Source organism: Lycorma delicatula, chromosome 6 (assembly GCF_047948215.1).
Source record: "Lycorma delicatula isolate Av1 chromosome 6, ASM4794821v1, whole genome shotgun sequence".
Classification (NCBI taxonomy): Eukaryota; Metazoa; Arthropoda; class Insecta; order Hemiptera; family Fulgoridae; genus Lycorma; species Lycorma delicatula.
This window is the reverse complement of record NC_134460.1, coordinates 86,720,807-86,745,357: the sequence shown is the minus strand read 5'-3', so window position 1 is coordinate 86,745,357 and position 24,551 is coordinate 86,720,807. Positions and strand designations below refer to the sequence as shown.

Below are 24,551 nucleotides of genomic sequence, written 5' to 3'. Positions count from 1 at the left end.
TGAGAATGCTGCTGAAACTTTTTCAAAATTGAAAAATGTGTATGGGGATGATTGATGCTCTGTCACTAGCCCAAGTTTATAGGTGGTTTAAAGCATTTTCAGAGATCTGGGAATCAGTTGCAGACAATCCATGCTCTGGAAGCCATTAATGTCAAAAAGTGACAACAATATTGAGAGAATCAGAAACTTGATAGGATACGACCAGCGATTAGCTGTTCTGCAAAGAATGATTGCAGAACAATTGAATTTGAACCATACCCCACAGTCCATCAAATTATGACAAATGAATTGGACATGAAAAAAGGTTTGTGCAAAATTGGTCCCAAAAAAACTCACTTTTGAACAGAAAAACAGTTGGGTGGAAGTGTGCCACGATCTTCTAGGATGAATTGAAACTGATTCTTATTTTGTAAAAATATTACTGTTGATGAATCTTATATATTTGAGTATGACCAGAAACAAAATGCCAGAGCAAGGCGTGGCACACTTCAAACTCACCACGTCCCAAAAAAGCAGAAATGAACAAATCAAAACCATGTTAATTTGTTTCATCAACAGTAATGGTATTGTCCATAAGGAGTTTGCCTACAGGACAGACTGTAAATCAATATGTTTACCGAGAAATTCTTGAAAGACAGCGGAAAAGAGTGTTGCCCGTGTGAGACCAGTCATCATAGACTGCTGGGTGCTGCATCATGACAATGCACTTTGTTACACTGTACTCTTAATTAATGAGTTTTTGGCAAAGAAAAACATTCCTGTAGTTCCTCAACCACCTTATTCACCTGAATTGATTCACTGCGACTTTTTCCTGTTCCCGACTTTAAAAAAACACCTCAAAGGACACAATTTTGGAACAGTAGAAAACATTTTTAAAAATGTAACGACCATCTAAAGGATATTCCAGTTTTTGAGTTCCAACACTGCTATGAAGAGTGGGAAAACCGTTTGAAGATAAGAGTTCATCTATAATTTGATTCTAAATAAAACGTTTTTCTGAACCAGTCTCATTACTTTATTTACAGACCTCGTGTTCAAAAAGTAATGAGAATTTTTGTTTTTTAGAAAGAATTTTATTTATTCATCTACATTAATGTTATCCCCTTCAAAATAGTTCCCATTAGATAATGCCAGCACTTTTACCAACCCCCAAACACTTCTGGAATCCGATCTTTGGAATAGTGTTTAGCTTTTTCAGCTATTCGCTTTTAACCTCATCTATGTTTGTAAAACAATGGCCTTTTAAGATGCTCTTTATTTCTGGGAATAGAAAAAAAGTTACTCAGGGCCATGTCTGGGGAATATGGCAGCTGGGGTATTATTACAGTGTTGTTTTTGGCTAAAAATTGACGAACAAGCAATGAAGTGTGAGCAGGTGCATTACTGTGTTCAAAAGCCATGAATTGTTTTGCCACAAATTCAGGTGTTTTTTTGGATTGCTTTATGCAAACTGTGTTGAACTTGTAGGGTAATACTTCCTTATTGATCGTTTGACCTTATTGCAAGAACTCATGATGCACTGTGCCATTAAAATTGAAGAACACAGTAAGCATAACCTTCATATTTGACCGTACGTGTTGGGCTTTTGTTGGTCTTTGTGATCCAGAAACTTTTATTCCAAACATCCTGTCGTCATTGAAATTTACAATGCAAACGCTAAGTTGAGTAATCGTCGCAACACAGAAGTAAGTTTTTGCTGGGTCCCTAGCCATGTAGGGATTCCAGGTAATGAACAAGCAGATTATGCTGCCAAAGAAACGTGTATTCAACCTCCTTTCACCACCCGAGTTACTACCTTTACTTAAGGTGGCAAAGTGACTGGGCGACTACCATCGATAATAAACTCTGACAGATTAAAAATTCAGTGTTGCCATGGGACTCCTCTTGCAATAAACTCGTCGTGAAGTAGTCCTCTGCCGATTACGGATATGACAGTAGTACTAGATTACTGCAAAAAATTTAATATTATCATATATATTTTATGCTAGAAGAGTTTTTTTGATAATTACTTTTCCTTTACTTTCAATTTGACTTTTTTGGTTCTATGTCTTTAATTTTATTAACCGAAGTAGGGAGCCTTTTTCACTCCCTATCAGAATTAGTTAAGTTTTATATAGTTTCCTTTTTCTATTATTTTAGCTTTATATTTTAAAGACTCTGTCTGCAATATTAATTTTGAGTTTTATTTCACTTTTTTTACTTTTGTATTGATAAATTTTTTATTATATAATTTATATTAGGTTAAACCTTTTTTAGTTTTATTATTTCACCTTTTTATTAAAGAAAATTCCAGGCGATGGTAAACTTTATTTTTTTTAAATTGGGGAAATGCCAAGTGCTGATCAAGCTTTATGCACAGACTCTACTATTACACATTGAGGCTCAAATATATCTTGACATTCCGGTTCACTTTCTGTATCATATTGTGGTTTTTGTATTTTATTTAAGCATTTTGTACACAGTTCTCTGCCTGGAATTAATTTTGTATTTGGATTGCTTGTTGAAAGTGTCAGAGAGATTTCTTAACCAGTTTATTGTGACAACTTAATGGGTCAGAGCAACTTATCCCATTAATATGAAAATATTTAGCTAAATATTCAGTTTTATGAAAAGTACAGATATTTTTTGTTTCAGTACATTCATTTTTAAAGATACCAATGTTATTTGCTGTTTAGTAAATCCAAAAATATCGTGCAATACTAAAGATCTATTGTAAGTCAATTTGTGACATACTATTTAGTATGAATGCCAATTGAACACTCCATAATCCATTTGTAGATCATGAAACTACAAACTGCACCTCACTTTGTCTTATCCCAGTTTCTCTACAGCTAAATAAAAATTTCTCTAATTAATAAATTTAAAAATAAAACAGACGTTCACTGTTACCTAACCACAATATTAATGTAGCAGCAATACAGCATATCACATTGAAATCAAAACAGTAACTGAGCCTTGTACAATGTTTACAATCAGGATTATGCAAACATTCATGTCCATGCATGTCTATTCACTTTCGTGTTTAAGCATGAGTAAACTTTCATGTTTAAACATCTCATTATGATGAGTCAAATTATTTTATATAATAAGTCTACATTATTATCTGAAAAAATACATGCTGTAAATTTTTTGGATACATTGTTCATGGTTAGAAGGAATGGTGTTTTTAGTGGTTTTGATAACTTCATTACTCAACCCTTTTGATTAACAAAATTAATTTTATATGGTTTTAAAATATTTAAAATAATATGTTTTTTTTTTGTTTTTTTTTAATAAAAAGTACTTATTGCTGTAAAATTTAAAATTTTTGCCACCTGTCCCACATGTGGTTTTTGGGCCCCAAATAAGAGACTTTCAAAATCGTACAATTTGCAGCCATTTTTTTTTTTAATCAGGGACACTCAGTAACAGTCCAATTTTTTTCTATTAAGTACTACTAATACCTAAAGAGTTAAATAGGTAAAAAACAGGTCTGTTACCTTAAACCTTTCATTATTTATTTTGAGCCCAAAATTTGAAAAAAAAAAACAATTCATAAATGTAACTTTAGTAAACATTTACAAGATTTGATTATGTACAAAATAGATGTTGAGTATATTAAAATGAAGTTCCATCTTTACTATTTCCCAAAAACCCTTTTTGACCTCTTTATGATGTAAAATAAGAATTTGTTCAGCTCATGGAAAAAGTGATGAAAATTTTTGGAAGGAGAGTACTTTGAGAGAGATGAATTGTATAATCCAGTAAATATTTTATATATTTTTATTTTAATCAACCTCATACACTTGACTCTTTTATCTCTTAGTGTGGAGTAGATCAGTACATAATAAAATGGAAAACTTGAACTGTTCCAATTTTACAGACAGGTGCTAATGAAATTGGCACCTAGTTAAAAAACAATCCACTCATCTCTATTTTTTCATCTTATGCTTTATATTGACATGGATATTTAAATTTTTTATGAATGGTTTTTTGTAATAATATTTCATTGTATTTTTTTTCAGCTGGTTTTGCTCATAGAAATGTTCTCGGTTCGCTAGACCTTAACACTGTGAGGTTATGTTTTCAAGTGTTTGTTGAAGGACCTAAAGAAGGAATATATCAGATACCTCTCTGTCCACCAGTTGTATCTGACCCAATATATGATAAAAGTAAGTTTCCTTTATCATATTTATTTTCTTTTTTAAGTCATGTATTACTTATTAAAGAACTAGTTTTTCTCCACTACCAGTAGTTGGTTCTGGGCAGTATGTGATGATCTTAACAGATATTAAACTCCATTGTTCTAAAAAAGAAAATATTGAAGACCATGTAGCTATTTGAAACACAATGGAGAAGGTTTGAAAAGATTCACTTGTGTTTCAACATTTTTCAGGGGTTGTGCTAATGGGAGTCATCATCCATTGTCTTCATAAAAAAATGTATTGTCCCTAAATTACGAGTGCCACACATTTTTAAGCACCGTTACATTGGCCTAACTCTTAACATAATTATCTTGACCAGAATTCCCTGAATATAGCATTGATTCTCGTGGTACATAAACTGTTGAAAAATCTTGATCATTTTTTCCTTTTTTTCTGTTTAGCCTCTGGGACTTACAATCAGGTATACTTCAGAGGATGAATGACAATGATATGTATGAGTGACTGTAAGTGAAGTGTAGTCTTGTACAGGGTTGACCATTTCTGAGATGTGGTTAACTGAAACCCAACCACCAAAGAACACTGGTATCCACGATCTAGTATTCAAATCCGTATAAAAGTAACTACTACCTTTACTAGGACTTGAACGCTGGAACTCTTGACTTCCAAATCAGCTGATTTGCGGAGACATGTTCACCACTAGACCAATCCAATAGGTTATCTTGATCATTCCTGGTACCTATCTTACTTCACATAAATTATTGTCTTAATTATGGTCTTATTGTCGTTTATACATGCGCCCTGTTACTGTTTGTCTACAATAGTTTTGCGCATTTATTATTTTGTTATAAATAGGTTTTTATTTAAATTACAAAAAGGTTACATAAAAAAAGAGAACTTATATACATACTAATATATACTTTTACAATTTCCGTCTGTTCACAATTAAATGGTCATTTCTCACTCCCTGTTATTCTGTCACAATTCCCAAAAATTATTGTAACAAGCCTACAAAATTTTGTGTTAAAATCTTTATCATATAAAGACTGTATATGATAACAAAAGAAAATTGTATTACACTGTTTCTGCAACAACCTTTTTTCCAAAAATAATGATTATTAATAAAAAGGGCATATTAGTTGAAATATACAAAGTTTTGGCACATTCTGTGTAGAAGACTTTTTTTAAATTATGAACTTTAATGCTGGCAGATATTACTTTACTTTCAGTACATTTATTGTTGTAACAGTCTTATAATTTTAGAATTGTTGTAGATTATTTTTTTAAGATTTTTTTTTTTTCCAGAGGCCTTGTCAGATCTTATTATAGTTGGACTGAGTCATAATTCTGCATCAGTTGCTGGTGGACAACAAGTTATTCTTCTTTGTGAGAAAGTTTCCAAAGGTACTACTACTTTCATTAATAATAAATAAATATCTTATTCTGATGAGTATTAAAAAAAATACACACAAGTATTTATTTGAGGGATATTCCAAAATGTACTTACTTTTGGCTGATTTACCCACCTACCCACATAATTACTTCTTTGGGTTATCAAACCAAAATATTACCTCTCCACACAGTTGACTCTTATTTAGGCACTATGATATTACAATACCTACTTTGGGAAACTCTTTTTGAAGAACTCCATTGCCAGGATATGCAGTTTGTTGGTTATTAATCCCTATCCATGGACTTCTTATTGACATCCGAGAGTCAGACCATCTCTATAAGTGTTGAGTACAGGTTGTAGGAGAATGCTAAAAAATGTCTCGTTTAAACTGCTCAAGTGAAGTCTTCATGTGTCCTGTGGAGTGGAGCAGAAAAATACCCTTCATGAAAATTTTATTTTGGTTTTTTGGATAGAACTTCATTTTAATAAGTTGCTAACAGCAACTTATTATTTAATAATAGTAAGTTTGTTATTTTAATAATAAGATTCTGTCAGCCAAAATTCCTTTCTGCCCCTAACCAGGCTAGACATAGTGTTTTTGTTAATTCTTGCTTGAATTAGCCCTTCCATGAATATCTGTGCATCTATTATAAATTCTTGCATCAATCAACCTCTCATAGTAATGCTGCTAATAATGTTATTACTATAAACATAATATTCATTAATATCTTGATGGAATTGTTTCCTTCCAGTTAGAAAAAAGAAATTATGTTTTGAGCTTCATAATTATTGGGAGCAAAAGTGACAGGTTTCATGTTTTATAGACCATTGCTTTACCATCATTGAACACAAATAGACACACACAAAGACATTACAGATTGCTGGTTGTAATTCTGGAATAGTCCTCTTATCATAATAAATGAGATGCGCTACTACTCCAATTGTAGCAAGAAAAGCTCTTTTGCATTTGCTTGGAAGTTCAGGTAAACTTTGATCAGAGTAACAAGTCTTTTAATTAGAATTTATTTATAATATACTTGACTGCTATTATCAAAAATGTAAATAATAGATGTGTCTAAGCATTTATATCTTTTTACTTCATAAAAAATATATTTTTTTTTTGTATATATGTATATTTTTTATATATAATATATATATATATATATATATATATATATGACAATATATGCAATAATATTGTCACAATGCTTCTTAAATTAAAAAAAATATTACATTGTAGTGTTTTGCCTAGGCTACAATGGGTAGGTTACAATACCTACTTTGGGGAACTCTTTTTGAAGAACTCCATTGCCAGGATATGCAGTTTGTTGGTTATTAATCCCTATCCATGGACTTCTTATTGACATCAGAGAGTCAGACCATCTCTATAAGTGTTGAGTACAGGTTGTTGGAGAATGCTAAAAAATGTCTCGTTTAAACTGCTCAATATATACTTAATATATGCAATAATATTGTCACAATGCTTCTTAAATTAAAAAAAATATTACATTGTAGTGTTTTGCCTAGGCAAAAAAAAATAATTGAGTTATTTGAGTTCTATCAGAAGATAGAAGGTTAATCAGAATAATTGAAAATAGTGAAATTATCAGTACTTTAAAAGGAAAGTAAAGCTATCAGAAATTCATAAGTATCCAAATATTTAATTGGAAACAGATATCTGCAAGGAGGATCATAGGATAGTTAACCATATGCATTTTATTAGACTGAACCTGTGGTTTAAAATCCTTCCATGGTAGTAAGTTCAGACCAAATAAAATCAGCTTTTTTTTGTTCATAAAATATTTAAACATAATGGGCAAACTTTTATGCTGTTATTTAGTACCCTGAATAAGCTTCTATGATCTACCTCTAAGTATGTCTATTCCCACTTGCCTCCCAGTTCGAATTGTCAGTGCTTTTCTTCCAATCTATTAATTTGCATAAATTAACTTATTATTTCTCTATATCTTCCATATTCTCTACTCCAAATTCTGTACAATACACTTAAGTATATTTGTAAGAGCCCCCTTATATTCCTCGTATGATCTCTTTGTTTTGTCTCCCAGAGACAAGATTAGGTAAGACTGGGTAAAGTTTTATATATTTAAAACCTTATACACAAAACTTATATAAAGCCTTACATTTGTACATATATATATATATATATATATATATATATATATATAATATATATATCTAAATAGAAAGAAGAAAGTAAATTGTTCACAAAATTTAAAAAATAAAATAAAAGTATTACACATTTTTAATATTTCATTTTTACATTTATTAAATAAGCTGTAATAACTATTGTGAAAAAAAATCTGCATAATCTGATGGTGGTATTTTGCTGTTAGTTACCATTAAGATAGCAAAATATAAAATTCAATTTGTAGATTTTCTTAATAATGGAGAATGGCAGAACAAACAGTTAGTGCATTCAAAGTTTAAACAGCCGCAGGATCACTATTCATAGTCCAATTTCTTCGAACAGAAGGAATTAATAAATGAAATTGCACTTTGACTCATGATATATTTTAATTACTTGCACTTTTGATAATTCAACATACAAGTTCAGTGATATGCCAAACTATGTATAGTACAGTGTTCTGCAACAGAAATCATTTATTTGTTGTCACTAAGACAACTGAGTAAGTCAACAAAGGGTTTTATTAACATTCTGAATGTCGCATTTTAATTTTTCTTAAAAAGAAGACAATTTATTGTACAAAAGAATTATTTATAAGTAAGAACTGAAGGCAAACTTTGCATAAAAGTTGTCATTATTTGCAACTACTTTTTTAACCATAAACATATGTACTTCGATACATTGAAAATTTATCCACCCTAAAATCTAAAATTGAGTACACCTTTGTGCAAAAGAAACATTAAAAACTTAAGAATAGTTTTTATTCTTGTAGAATATATTTTAAGAATCAAATTAAATTATTAAAAAAATAAAATAAAAACCGCAAACCTCCAGCTGAGAGATTATTTTAACTGCTAACAATTAATTTTTCTTATTTACAATAATTTAATTAAGCCTAAACTTTAGTAACTGTTGGCATATATGTCATAAAAGAATCTAAAGTAGTATGTTTCCAGGAAGAACAGTAATTAAAATGAAATATAACACAAGCATTGATGTGTCTTAGAAAATTTTTTATTGTATTGATTAATAATAAATTAACGTGTACTGTTATTTTTATAATATTTTTAATATCAATAGATGATATTGCCGTTCGTCTGTTTGAAGAAAAAGATAACAATATAATTTGGGAAGCATGTTGTGACTTTAATCCTACTGATGTCCATAAGCAATATGCCATTACTTTTCGTACACCACCATACAAAACAATTGATGTAAGTATTGTTTTAATGTATTATATAGATGTATAAAAAAAAAAACGCTCGTTATAATGTACTTCACAAGAGTAACAGACCAAAAAAAGTTTACAAGAATGAAAAGATACAAATTTTTTTTTTATATTTTATAAACCATAGAATCTATTCTTATCTAATTTCTAAGCTGAAGAAATTGTAAAATAATTTTTACACTATATGTAACATCTAGAAAGCAGAATATGAAAATAATAACATAGGCAAAGTTACATTTTGACTTCATTTCTTGTATTTGCTTGAACTAGTCCAGTCCAAGCAAAAGAATAATAGTAAAAGAACTATTATTAATTTATTGTAGACAATAAATTCCTCAGGTAAACTTAAAATTTGTTTATGAGATGTTACCTGCATTGTCTTAAAATAGATTTTGGAGAAATTATACCTATTGAAACATACGATATCAGTGTAAAATACAACCTGCAATTGTATGCAGTAATTGTTGAGTTATTGTGATCTACTTAATTTTTTATAACTGACAATCTTTTATCATGGAAGTTGAGTCTTTGATTGTTCCTGATATTACTTTGTTTTATTTAACAAATCATTTACTTTAGGAGAAATAGTGTCTTAACTATTATTTTTCTAACAGTTTTTGCCTGGCAAATAAAATAAGTAAACTTATCTTGATATTTCTTAATTCTATTGATTTATAAATGTGTAAGTAATAATAAAAATCGTGTTATAAATAATAAAAAAATTGATCTCATCATTTTAAAGTTATGTAGATCAGACCAGGGCAGACCTGATAATTATTAGGTGTTCATTTTAACAACTTCATGATGGTTGGGATTGGACTGACTGGACAAAGGTGCAGAAAACTGGAGAATTTACAGAAATATTAAATAAAAAACTTTCTTATTTGAAATAAAATACTTCATGGTTTAAATTGGAATAGTGGGAAAATAAAATTACTAAACTTACAGAAAAATTCCCTTCTTGGATGATAAAAAGATAATAATAATAATAGTATAGTATAAAATTTAATATTTATTAATAATTCAGAAAGGCAGATTATTGTTACAGTTACTGACGCCTCTTGTAATGAATTAACTATTGATAGGGAAAGATGTATATTATATTGTTTTATTTTTTACCATATTAAAACTTTTTCCTTTATTATACTCTCCTTTCCATTTTCCTTTATCATACAATTTGAAAAGGGCTAAAGTTTGAACATAAAAAAAAATGTAAAAGATCAAACTGATAAAATCTTTTTTTTTTAATTTATGACGAAAATCAGCTTATGGATTAAATTTTAAGTTTGAAAATTAGAAAAGTTAGAATAAAAAGTATTTTAGTTTGAAATTAAGAATAGCATTTAATTTGAAAAAAGACCTATTCCTATAGAAGAATAAACATGACCTGTATATTTTTTTCTTGAAATAGAAGCAAAATTTAAAAAATTAATAGAAAATAATATAGGGGAAATCCAGCCAAAATATCAACAATATCTCAAAAATATTAAGCACAAGTAGCAAAAAAGAAATTTCTGTGCGGACCAATTTATGTACAAGAGAGGAGTGGTTCAAATGGAGAATGTTATTTCTGTCTGACATTCATACAGAAGAATTAGGAATCTGAACAATCCAAGAAAAGATTTTTAAGTATAGATAGAAATGGCACACCCACCGGGTTGGTCTAGTGGTGAACGCCTCTTACAAATCAATAGTGGTGAATCTCTTACAAATCTTACAAATCAGCTGATTTGTAAGTTGAGAGTTCCAGCGTTCAAGTCCTAGTAAAGCCAGTTATTTTTACACGGACTTGAATACTAGATCATGGATACCGGTGTTCTTTGGTGGTTGGGTTTCAATTAACCACACATCTCAGGTGTGGTCGAACTGAGAATGTACAAGACTACACTTCATTCACATTCATACATATCATCCTCACTCATCCTCTGAAGTATTATCTAAACGGTAGTTACCGGAGGCTAAACAGGAAAAAAAAGTAAGATAGAAATGGCACAAGAATATTGATATGATGGAGGAAAACAAGATTCCTAAATTAACAAAAATATAAACTGGTTGGAGTAAGAGACCGATCTTCTAGGATGTTCTAAAAGAAGATAAGAGAGGTATTATATGATTTTGAAGACTGGTAATGCCTGCCCTTTAGACAATAAAAAAAAAAAAGAAGAGAAAAATAATCTTAAATTATATTACATTTTACTTTATTGTAAATCCCATAGATTAGAGATATATTCCGGTTAAAAAAATTTAATTTCTCTAAGTTTACAAAAATCTTATTCTCTTTCATTATTACTCTTTATTTTTTTGTTAATTATTAAAACTTAACTTATATTTATTTCTATAAAAAGTTTTTTTAAATCTTATTTAAATTCTTATGTGAAAAATTGTTATCAATTCATAAAAGATCAGCTATTTTGATTATAAAAATATATTTTATTGATACTCTGAAATTTATATAAATAGTTTTACATTTATGGGCTAGACGATAGTATAATTTTTAAGTAAACTTTCAGTTGAATCTAATTTTAAATCATTTTTACTTACAGATTGTTGAACCGGTAGAAGTATTCATACAACTGCAAAGACCATCTGATCATGAAACCAGTGAGCCTCGCAAGTTCACATTAACACCAATCGATGCAGGTAGGCCAGCTTTCTGGTCATTAAGAAGAGGGAACAAGGCTGATTATAGGGCTTTTGCAAGTATTTTACAGACAGATATGAAACCTTTGACAAGAATTGAAAAAGTAAAGCCAGCGGTTGTGACATTAGAATCTGTTGGTGAAGAATCGCCATCAGCTGAAGACGCAAATAATAAACAATCGATAGAGGAAGCTAAAATCCCTGGAGATTGGCCAAAAATAGATGATGCTTATACAGTTTTGAAAAAGAATAAAGAATGTGTGCCGTTGCAGCCTGGAAATGATAAAGATATTTTTGAGTTATCGGATGATACTAAAAATGTTGAGGATAGAAAATTGGATGAAGTGATTGAAATTACTGAAAAAATGGAAGAAGAAGGTTTTAATGATTTATTGAACCAAGTGAATGATATAGATTCAATTTGTACAAGCGATATTAATACTGAAAATGATTGTGGTATATATACCAGTTTACAAATGGCTATGAAAAATCCATGTGATTTCATGGAATTTCAAAGTCAGGCGAGCGGTTATGAAGATGTTGTACCGCCACGGCCAACTGCATCTAAACCAGTATTACCTGTTCTTGAAAATATCTCTGTAAATCCTGATCATGAAACTATTAACCAACCATCAAAAGATGATGAACTACCTCCTTTACCACCAAAACGAGCAAAGAACAATCCAGCACCTTCTAAAACACCAGTGCAGGAAGGGAAATCAAAATTTAATCTATTTACAAAATTATTTTCTTCTAATAAACGTAAAAAAAATAAATCACGTGAAGGAAGTATTTCTTCTATGGGTAGTAAAAAATCTTTAATCATCAGCGATTCAAAACCAACAGAAAATGAGAATGATGTTTTGACTGAAGCAGAACATTATGCTTTATATACATCATTAGCTCCCCATGCAACAGCATCTGAATTTGATGAGATGTCATTTTATTATAGTCCAGTTGAAGAACGTACTAACACTACTGATGTACCTGTTAAATAATATACTGAGCGTTTTGGTACTTTTACTTACATACTTCACTAATAAAATCTTATTACAAAAGTATTTTCAGTTAACTTGAAAAATATTGAAATCCTTTCAAAATTTTGTGTTGAAGATATTTACAGACCTACTTTACCTTTTTACTCTTTTGCTTATTTAACAGTATCAACTATTAATCATAATATTAGTTTAGCTTAAGCTATAATATCTGCAGAATTGTTGATGCACTAATTTTAACATAAAGTGAGTAAATAGTGCAGTTAATTCTCTCATTTAAAGTTTTTAAAATGGATTGGGTCATTTAATAACTGTGTGAGATAAAATTCATTATGCATATTTAAATTCAAATCCCCATAACTGTAAAATAATGCAAATGCACTAATGATGATATAATTGTTGTAAGCCACACTTACTTACCTGTAGACTATAATGTATATATAATTACATAAATAATGTGTACTGCTTGTACTGAGATCTGCATTCTTTAAGGCATTGAAGATTAAGATTATTATCAAAGATTTTTATTAATTTTCTTTACTGTTTTTAAGTGCTTGCTGCTTGTATGTTCCATAATTTTTTTATTTCAATTTGTTTTTAATAACAATTGTGTTTTACCTTGCATGTGTTAGTATTAATTTCAAGTAAGGTGTTGTAAACTGTATATAGTCCAGTTTCCTTAGCTTTTATTAATAAATTTTTGAAAAACGTATCTTCATTTCCCACGTTTATTTTAAATTTACTTTTAAAAGAAGTGGCAAATTCGATTATAAACTTATCAGATTATTTTGATTATAATTCAGACATGTGAAATCATTTTTTGGTACTTTTCATAATTGTTGGTGTAATGTTAAAAGATCAATAACAAATTGAAAAATATCTTATTTATGTTTTAAATTAAAATTACAAAATTCCATTATTATCGGGTATGAATAATTGAAGATTAGTTTTAATATTTTTTTCTCTTAATTCCTGCACTAGTTCCAAATGTAAAAATGTACTTTTTGTTGTATTATATACATTTTTATTTATAAATTTGGCTCTGTGATCGTTAGTCAAACTAAATACCAGCAGCATGGAGTGGTATTGCACCCAATAATGAGTTTATCTATGGAACATGTTTGTTAAATTTGATTTTAGCTGTTTGAATTTATCGTTAATTTGGATCCTTAAATAAATAATCCACTACCTCAGACAGGTTTAGAGAACCATCAGGTAGTAAAAGCTACTACTGTATTGTAACTTTTGTAATTACTACATTAATTGTAACTTTTCAGTTACAATTAATAATTTTTATAAAAAGTTTTGAATTTAGTCATTTTTATTGATGTATTAGTTTTTTTTTTCTATTTTGTTACCTGTATCAGTAATAAAATACTTTGTTAATTTGTTAATACTTTATAATAACAGAAAAAAATTTTAGTTTTTCAAAGTGGTTATTTTTCTATTGAAATTGGAAAATCAATTGAGTGTAGTTAATTTTTTTTTAATTTTATTGGTAAAGAAATTTTTAATAAATTAATTTGTTACATTTATTGTTATAATGTAATCATACACATATATTTTAATATTTTGTTGTTTTTGTTATGTTTTTTATGTATTAAATTTTTGTATATGTGAGTTGTAAATCTAGTCACATACAGAGTCTTATTCTAGTCAGAATCTTGTGTTAGTTAATTTGAAGCATTATTTCAGTTAGCCAACACTTTTTTTTCTTATGTTAATTATATACTGATTTTTGTTTTTAGTTGTTTTTTGTTAACTTACTATTATTATTTTGTTAGTGTATTAAGCTTATTGTGATGGCTTAAACAGCTTTTTTATTTTCTTCCAAAGCTACCCAAAGGAAGAGAAAAAAAGGATCATATTCCTCAGACAAACAGGGAATGACAGTAAAGAGCCCCATAAACAGAAAGGAGGACATGATTAATCAGTTAAAACAAACTAATCAATATTTAAGTAAGTAATTTTTTTTTCTTTGATAATGATGGGGCTTTTACTTATCATACATATATGTGTAAGGTTTATGGTACTAATCAGATGGAAATCTTTATGTATATAATGTTATAGATTTAGATTTGGTGAAAATACTCTAATTAATTGATATTATGTTTAATGTTATGTGTTAATGTTTATAATGTTATTGAAAAAAAGTGCATATTTTCCTTGTTTAATGGTTTATTTTTATTTAAGTAAATGTCACTATGTTTCACTTTAGAGATGTTTTTTGTTATGCCCTCTTACAAAACTGGGATAGCAAAATGTTGCTTTTGCTGGCTTATGAGTTACACAAGTATTAAAAAAAAGATTGTTAAAGTATAATTTGACAATGTCTCAAGAATTCATCATTAGCAATTTATTGTTTGACAAACTTGCTTGTTTATCCACTTAGCAGTTTAATCATTTGAGAACTGTAATATTGCGCTTTACACTTGTGTCTTTGATTGTTAAACTGTGATATCTAGTGTGTGATTAATTTTTCTCTTTAATGTATATCAGACCCAATTCCAGAGCTCCTAATTTTTCTTCCTGTAAATATATATTGGATGAAATTTTTATTTGTTTTGTAAAAAGAATGTTTAAATTTACTTGTTATAAATTTAAAACTTTTTTTAAGTAGTGTCAATTTTATATAATACACTTTAAAAAATTGTACAGAGAGTAAGTCATTAATTAAAAATTAATGACTTCAGTAGAGTGACATTTCTGTTCTTTCATAGTATAAAATTTCATCTTTCATTGTAATTACTGTAATTCACTGTCAACCTGTAGCTTCTTGGGGAATAAATTAATAAATAAATGAGATAGATGTTTAAATGCAATTTTATTGCGGAATAACTATTATAGTGAAAAAAAAAAAACAGGAATTAGGAAATACATAATGATGTTAGTAATATAATTTTACTGTTATGAACTCATGCGTATATATTTATTTACATATATAATTGGTTCGATTTTTTTTTTTTTTTTTTTTTACCTAAGCCTCCCTCTAATTTAACTCCTCTTCTCTGTGGATTTTTTATTGGATCAGTTTATTTTTATTTTGTAAGTATTAAGTATTTAGCTCTCATTATGGCCTACCTATACAGCTCAACTAAGGTTGCATGCAGCAGATAAACAGAGCAAGAGATAGTATAAGCTTCATAAATTACAATTCTTTTGAAATTAATTTTGTATAAGCTTAAACGAATGTCGTACATAAATTTTACTTGTGTGATTTGATTTTCTGGGCTATATTTACCTATTACCAGGAAATAGGTTAATTGTAAGCTGGAATATTCTAGCAGTTGAGTTGCTTAAATTCATGAGCAGCAATATGATTTGGGAACAAGAAATTGTGATATTAGAATGCTAATTTTGTGTGTTTGCTAAAGATCCTGTTATAAATCTTAGTTGCTGATGCTCTTGGACTTAACTGTGAATTGTAATTTTAAATCTGTCGAGTAGTGTCTTTAGATACTTAGACATATTGACACTTAATTAAAAATATTATGAACAAAAATATTCACGTGTTGTTTAGCAAGATCTTACCTTATGGTTAAGTGGATTGATAGTGTTAACAATGGCAGATAGTGAAGGACAAACAATAAACAGAACACTGTGAATAATTTTAGACAAGAAATAGTATTTATATGTAAATTGGCTGTAAATTGTTCTCGCTGGCAAATAAGTAAAATTTATAGGTGATTTATGCTATTTTTTGCCCTGTTTACTTGTCTATGACCTTAAACTGTGGTTCAACCAGGCAGGCTGACAATCTGGTTAGCTGTATGTGATTATTTCAAAGAAACATGTTTTTATACACTTCTGAATGAGTATTAACAAACGTAAATTATTATTTTTTTTTTAGCGCAAAATGTGAACTTTTTGATTGTGAGAGTTTCTGGATTATTATATGTAATATGTATTTTTAAATGTCCATGTTGAAAGAATTAGTTAATTCTATAAACATATTATAGGATATTTAAAAATTTTTTATTTATTTTTTTTTTTAGTAAAGTTTTTAACTAAGTTTTGCTTTTTTAACATCTTGAGTTGGGATTTTCCATGATAATAGTACATATTAATGATATATTTTTTCAGAAAGTTAGTAATTTCACTTTTCTCCATGCAGAGATCTAGTATTTCTTGAGAAATTTCAGATTTTTTTTATGGAATTGAATAATAATACAGGTAAAGGTGATGCAATGAATCTTGATATGCAGTAAAACTTTCTATGATCACCCATAGTAAACTGTTCTCTCCCTGTTTTCTCTAATTCGTACAACTGTGGTTTCAGCACCAAGGAAGAATGAAGAAAAGAATTCTCTTCTGCAACCACTTTATCATATGTTTTTTTTTTCAATTTGAAGTTTGTGATCTAAAATACTATTGTAATAAGGTGCATTATCAGAAATTACTATAGAATTATTAGGAAGGTTTGGAATTAATTTCTTCTGTCTATTTTAAGTAATTTTCTGCTTTCATTTGATCTCTAATCACCACTTTTTAAACTTGCTTGCCAAGTTAGAAAGGCATTTGGTATAAAAACCAATACACATACACTGTAATAAATCTGCTGCCTTTTGAAATAGGAACTTTTAGCCCATCATATGAATCACTGCTCCACAATTTATTTGTAGTGTGAGAAAATAATATGTATGACTTGTCAAGGTACACTATCAGCCTATTTTCAGTTCTAAATTTTTTTTATGGCACTGGTACTGAATATGCTTAAACCTTATGTCATTTTGCTCAGCGAAAATTTTCCTATTATTTTCTGTTTTTCTCCTCTTAAAGCCCTTTTTTTATTATTTTTCTCAAACTTGTATCTTTTCCTGAATAACCAATGACATATTTAAGCAATAACATTTTATTTTTCACTGTTGGCAGATGTTTATGAATTTCATGAAATTTATGTATAGTCCGTCTTACCACATGCTTGTTCAAAGTCATCTACTCCCACTGAAGGCTTTTCACGAAGCATTTATTTTATTAGAGTAGAGCAAGAAGTCTTCACTGGATTTTCGGCTAATTTTTCTATCAATTGCTTTTTCTCTTTTTTCACCCTTTGGACTTGGGATCACGACACCCCTCATGAAGCTGCAATTCTTTCTTCACATTTAATATGATTCAAGTGTTTATCTTCCTTTTCCAACTTCTGAAATCACCTTCTTGTTTGCATACACACTATTTATTATTTCCCGAGCCTGTCGTTTTAGTTTTTTGTTTATTTGCAGTAGATTTAAGTTCACTCATAATTATAAAACACTAAAAATACACAGCCAATTATAAAACATTACTACCTTTTCTCAGTCAAATCTCAAATAAAAGGAAACAGAATTTGCACAAATGTTCTAACAGGATCAACAAATACAGAACTAGTTTATTGGATTATACTTGAGCATTCAGTAACATAGGCTTATGGGTAATTATTTATTTTTACATTAGTCTGGCTGTATTTGAAAACTATGAGCACATACCAAACAATATAACAATAGTGATATGATTCTTAGAAAGGTGACTCATGTCCTTAGTAATAATACTTGGTTTGCCCATGTATATTTTGAAATTAAATAAAATCATGATAGATAAGTATGTAGGTGACATTAGTCACCTTTCTAAGAATCGTATCACTATTGTTGTTATATTGTTTGGTATGTGCTCATAGTTTTCAAATACAGCCAGATCAATGTAAAAATAAATAATTACCCATAAGCCTACATTACTGAATGCTCGAGTATAATCCAATAAACTAGTTTTGTATTTGTTGATCCTGTTAGAACATTTGTGCAAATTCTGTTTCCTTTTATTAGAGATTTGACTGAGAAAAGGTAGTAATGTTTTATAATTGGCTGTGTATTTTTAGTGTTTTATAATTATGAGTGAACTTAAATCTACTGTAAATAAACAAAAAACTAAAACGACAGGCTATATACAGATATCAGATAATTATAATGTTAATTAATTTAGAATTTGTGACTTAATTATAATACTTGTTGAAAATAGGCCTACATTTTTATAACATTTAAAAATATACCATATGATTTCTTTTTATCTCAAAATACTCGTTTATAAATTATAAAAGCAGAATTTAAAAAATATTTAAAAGTAATCCATATTACCATCCACTATGATTGTTGGTTGTATTAGGTGGACTGTAAGTGTTGGGTGGTTCAAATTAAAATTTATTATTTATTACTCTTAACGACACTAAAAAAGTAAGACTGATTACAAGATTGGCGATGCGGCAGTATTCTATGTATGCGTGTTGCATACTAACTGTAAAACTACCAATGTCTAACATCACATTAGAGAGCAGTAGCGCTGCCTCAGCAAACAAAGTAATTAGTTGTATTTACATAAAAGCAATTTGCTTCTGTGTGTGAAAACTAACTGAATTTTTCAGATCAGGCACTATATTAGCACTAGCTAATATAGTCCAAGCTTCAAGATTCATTGCAGCCCCTGAATCTGACTAATGATGTTAGATGTTAATATTTAAGGAAAATGTACTAATATGAATTTTAAACTTTTGTGATAACAAAGAACCAAATTGTATGACATTTTTAAAAAACTTACTTCAAAATATTTTCAGTCGTCTTTGCATTACTCTCTGCGACTTATGCTGCTGTTTTCATCCTGGCTTCTGGTATATTGCTGGTGGGTTTTTTTTTTCTTAAGACACATATTACAAAGTTGTCAGAAAGTATTTGTAATTTGCGTCTGTTTATTTAATATATTGTTTTGAGTGGTACCCTTTTACTTAAATCTGGCAGTGATGACAGATGTCTTTTATCCCTCAAAAAAAGAAATTGTCTGTATAGAATATCAATGTTTTTATCACTGCTGATGAAGTTCTTTGTGCAGTGAAATAACATGCACATTTTGATCACTTTCTTAATATGTGCTCTCTCAATGACATAAATATGTGTCATTCTTAACATGTCTCAGAATCATATGTTTGCTGATCATAATGGACACGAACACTAAAATGTTCAGCTATTGTGCTGTTATGGCAATCTTTGGTTAATCATAATAACAAAATATTATACGCTATATATATTATATATAATGCATGCATCAGAGCACTATCACAAAATTTATAATTAATTATATAAAATAAAAAATTGATATTATTTAAATCTATAATTATTTTATAAATTTACATGATATATTTTCTGTATATTTCTAAATTCTCAGAAAATTTATTATAAATACTAAGGAAAACAGTTTTTTTATCTATAAATAATAATTCATTGAATTTCAATACATTTTCAATTTATCTCTCTGGGTTGTAAGTTGAAATAAAGATAGAAATTGCAGACTTATATGCTTAAACTCAGGATATTTTTAATTTTTGTATTTACCAAAATTAACAGAATCAGAGAATTTAGAAATTTTAAAAAAGCCAGCTCAGATGTGGCAGCTTCTTCATATTATAACTGATAGCTAAGATACCAGAAGACAGCCCTGCACTAAAAACAAATATATGCTGACAAATATATTTAAATATATGCTACAAACAGCATGCTTGTCATCAAATATGTATATTAGAAGCGGTTGACAGATTAGATTAAATTCTTTCAATGTTTCCAATTTTAATAGTCATAAAACTATCCATGTTATCTGTTCACTATTTACAATGAATAATTGTTTTGTTTTGAATTTTAATCTGATTTATTTTTATTGTTATTTTTGTTGTATATATATATTTATTTATTTATTTTAGTATTATTACTTACTGTTTTTACTTGTTTGTAAATTAAACTGTTGTTACTGGTATGAAGTAAAGTAATTTACAACTGTTATTAAGTTGTAAAATATATTAAAAAGAAAAACATTCAATTAGAATATAAAGTGAGTTTTGTATAGTGTCTAATTTTTACTTATATATCAAATAATTTATAATGCTTGTTTTTAATTTTAATATTGTAGAATATGAATTCTTTTTCAATTGATGACCAAAAGATGTTTAATACAATTATTTAAAGATTTGTATTTTGAGTTCAGTTTTATTCTGATTAAAAGTGTTTATTGTTCAAAATAAGATAAGTATCATTTTGGTAGCAGCTATATGCGACCACTGGAGGCAATAATTACATATAACGGTATTCAGATTAGTTGTGATACTTTAAAAAAATGCAGTATACTGGATGCAGATACTCCTTCCAGTGAAACATTACAATAAAAGAGTTATGTTTCATTTATTTTTAAATTGGCTGCCTTGTTTTGTTTTTAATGTAGAAAAATTAATATAAATTAATTGAATTTATATTCAATTATAAATATCATTCAATAATTAATTGAATGAATTAATTATTCTGTTTAATGATAATTTATTTTTTTATAATTTAAAATGATATGGGATTGTACAGTGTACTCTTGTACAGTCTCAGTTTGACCATACCTAATATGTGTGATTCAATTGAAACCCAACCATCAAAGAAACCAGTATCCATGATTTAATATTCAAATCCGTATAAAAGTAACTGCCTTTATTAGGACTTGAATGCTGGAACTCTAGACTTCCATATCAGTTGATTTGGGAAGGCGTGTTCACCGCTAGATTAACCCGTTGGGTAATCTCTGATGGTCTATATTGCAGTTTCTCGCCATCCACCTTTTCCTTATGATTAATCCCTTTCCCCCATGTGGATGCAGCTTTGATTCCACTATATTTTCCATGTTGAGGATGCCAGTTCTGAGAACCTGTAGATTCTTGATATATGATGGGAGGAGGGCTGCCTGTCTTGTGGTTGTGCAGTCTTCTTTATAGCTGAAATGTCTTACCTGTAAAGCTAGGCTTCCAACCCAAATAAAAAAATGACAAACTAATTTATACAGACCCAAAATCACTATGTATGGATTCTTGAAGAATACTCCTTGTTAACCTCCTTCTTGTGTAGACCTTGTTAATTGTCTTTGTTAATACCTTGCTTTATATTAGAGTGCATTTGACACAATAAGTACATACATACATTTAACTTGTGTCATTTCATTAAATTACATTAGATAAAATATTCTGTAAATATTTTATAAAATATTCTTTTGTTCCCTATTAACAAAAGAATAATTTTACTTACACTATTGTTTATTATTAAGGTATTGCAACAAAACACTTCAGTTAATGTTTAAACCATTTTTGTAATTGTCCCATTTTGACATAAAAAATCTATACAATAATGGCAAATTATTCATACTAATTTTTCGTAAATTTATTTTTGTTTATGAAAGTTTGTGAATTTCTAAAATATTTTAATGTGCTACATAGTCTTGTAAATTTTCAAGTTTTGGGAGCATAGTGAGTTCTACTTAACTGCTGTTCAAAGTAAACACTTCATATGTAAAAATGTTTTTTCACCTCTACATCCTTCTTATGTATCTGTACCTATGCTTTTTTTTTGTTTTTATTTCTGTTTCTTTTTATTCCCTTACATTCTAATAGCCCATCACTGCCATTTTTTTCAAATTATTCGTATTTGGAAGTCATGGTGCCATCCCAGTTCATCTATTTTCAATTTCTTTATTATCTGGATTTTATATTTCATCCATGTCATTGTTGCAATTATCTGACAACATTTTTTTAATGTTTGCTATTTTTTAAAGTTGGAATTTCATCATTTGTTACTGTAATACAATACCCAATACTATACAAAATATACTAATACACAATTTTTTAATTTTTTCAATAAAAGAATTTAACTTGCCCAGTTGTAGTTATTCATTAAAATATTACTAACACTTGTGCACTGTGCTATCAATTAAATCAGGTTGTTCGATTAAGGGTTGGTTGGAACTACATAATATTTTTTGTTATTCAGCTCAGTTTTAAGTATTTAAAGTATTTCTCAGCTTTACTTTCATGTACTGCTTCTTTCATTTTCTAGTAATTTATTTTGATAACTTTATCTGAAACATTGTACAGTTTCATTTATTTGTTTTTATTATTTAGATTTTAGTTTGTTACTTTTATTATTTAGATTTTAGTTTGTTTTTGTTTTGTATTATAACTAAGATATTTTATTATTAATCACTAGTAGCTTTTGTAAGTTTATTACTTATTTCTTTGTAGGCTTAATTTACCTGTCTTATTGGACAGATCATGTTGAAATATATTAAATCAGTGTGATGTATACTCATTAAATTTATCAAAATACTTAATAAAAAAAAAAAGTTTAAAAAAGAATTATAAAAGGACTTACAGATGTAATATATTTTGTCGTAGTTGCTAATTTTTCGGGTTTTACATAATGAATCTGAAAGATTCTATTGTTTTCGGAAATCCACCAATTTTTTTCTTGATTTTGAAAATTTCTGTTTGTTTTCACTAATAAGAATGCAAAGTAGAGGTATAATTTAATTTACATCAATCTACTACTTCTGAAAGGATTAGTTTTCCTACAAAGTTTTTGTTGAATGGTGTTTTTACATACCATTTTAAGCACCTTTGTCAAACTGTGTTGTTATGAAAATAGAATATTTTTGTGACAGTCTATTCCCTTTTAACAATGAATAGGTGTGTATTGAATGTCTGTAATCGACTTGAAAAAGATTTACCCCAACAGTAATTAATTTCTTTATTCTGACTGGCATCCTGTAATAGCTGCTGATGATAATAAATGAATTTTTTATAATAAATGCCTGCCTGATCAGGTGAGAGCCAGAGGCCACTACCACTCTGCCACAAAGATCAGCTGGAAATATTAAATTATAAGAAATTAATTTCACATGAGTGAGGTTTGCACAAAATATTTGAAGTATGATGAATCACTATATTGTCAATTTATATGGTAATATTAGAAGGAAAGTACACAAGGTTTATAACAACTCATCAGATTTAAACTCTATTTTACAAATTAAAAATATAAGATTTCACTTAGTCCTAATATCAAGAAGTATAATATCTAAGTTTTGTAACCACACAATTGGTCTCCTCTTCTTCCATAAATCTTTTCAGAAATGAAATTTCTAGTGCAGCACAGACACAGTTACTATAAAGAAATGAAAAACCATTGAGGGGAAATAATATCATCCATTTTCTGCCTCAGCATTCATATAGTTGAGGTAAGACAAGGAATTCTACAAGTGCAGGAGGCTTGGATTAAAATATAAATATACATTTATATTATATTTAATCAGTTTTAACTTTCATTCAAGGTCGTATGAAAGGGTTAATTGTAGGCATAAATTTTAAAGAACAGAATCCTGCATCTAATCAAATTTTTTAAACTCTTTTTCATAAATACTCTATATTTAATTTGTGTTCCAATATTTTGGAAACTTCTCTTTATAAAAACTTTGTCAATACATATAATTTTAATCATTTTTATTTATTTAATTTGTAATTGATTTTAAATAAGTTAATTTAAGTGAAATTGTTGATGTGCACATTGTTTTACTAAAATCTAGAATTTTAATAGTTTTAATCTATTAATTTGATTATTTTATAATTATTACAGTGTAACTTCTAGTGGTGGTTTTTGTTATTTAATAATATATAATCCTATGGTGCTTTCATTGTTTGTAATGAGTTCCTATATTATCTGCATTCTCTTTGTTATTGTTGTTACTCTTTTTTTATTGTTATAGTTTTGATAGATATATTATTCAAGTAATATATCTGATTTTTGTGTTATATTCATGCTATTTGTTGTTATTTTAAGGATGTTTTTCTTATCAGCATTTGATTTATTTGGTTTTTGTTTAACTTTGTTCCATAAATTAAGAATATAATTATTATTTCCGGGATACACAATTATGTGAAATTGCATTCATGCGTCATTAAATCTCAAATTATTGGAATTATCACAAATTGTGTAAATAAATTTTAACAAAATGTGAATTTACCTTAAATTATTGTCATTACCACAGTTACTTGAATATTTTATTTATGTTAGTTCATAATCATTTGGTTAAAATAATCGAATGGGAGTTGGTTATTAGTGGACTATTGTACTAATTTTTTTTTTTTTCTTTTAGGACAATTTTAACGCAAAATGTAATTTCAGCTTTTTAATATAGCATT

The 24,551-nt window shown here is 28.4% G+C and overlaps 1 protein-coding gene across 3 annotated transcripts in view; it reads left to right on the top strand.

The window, feature by feature from the left end:
* Positions 1-24,551, top strand: part of LOC142325997 (embryonic polarity protein dorsal-like) — a 70,934-nt gene that overhangs the window by 27,934 nt on the left and 18,449 nt on the right. For 2 of the 3 annotated variants that reach the window (XM_075368041.1, XM_075368043.1), the window contains exons 5-8: positions 4,005-4,151; positions 5,448-5,546; positions 8,762-8,895; positions 11,453-12,754. In XM_075368041.1, the coding sequence (XP_075224156.1) occupies positions 4,005-4,151; positions 5,448-5,546; positions 8,762-8,895; positions 11,453-12,547 (1,475 nt within the window). In that variant the 3' untranslated portion in view covers positions 12,548-12,754. Of the gene's footprint in view, positions 1-4,004; positions 4,152-5,447; positions 5,547-8,761; positions 8,896-11,452; positions 12,755-14,380; positions 14,504-24,551 lie in introns of those variants that run through there. The other variant, XM_075368044.1, reaches the window with a different exon arrangement.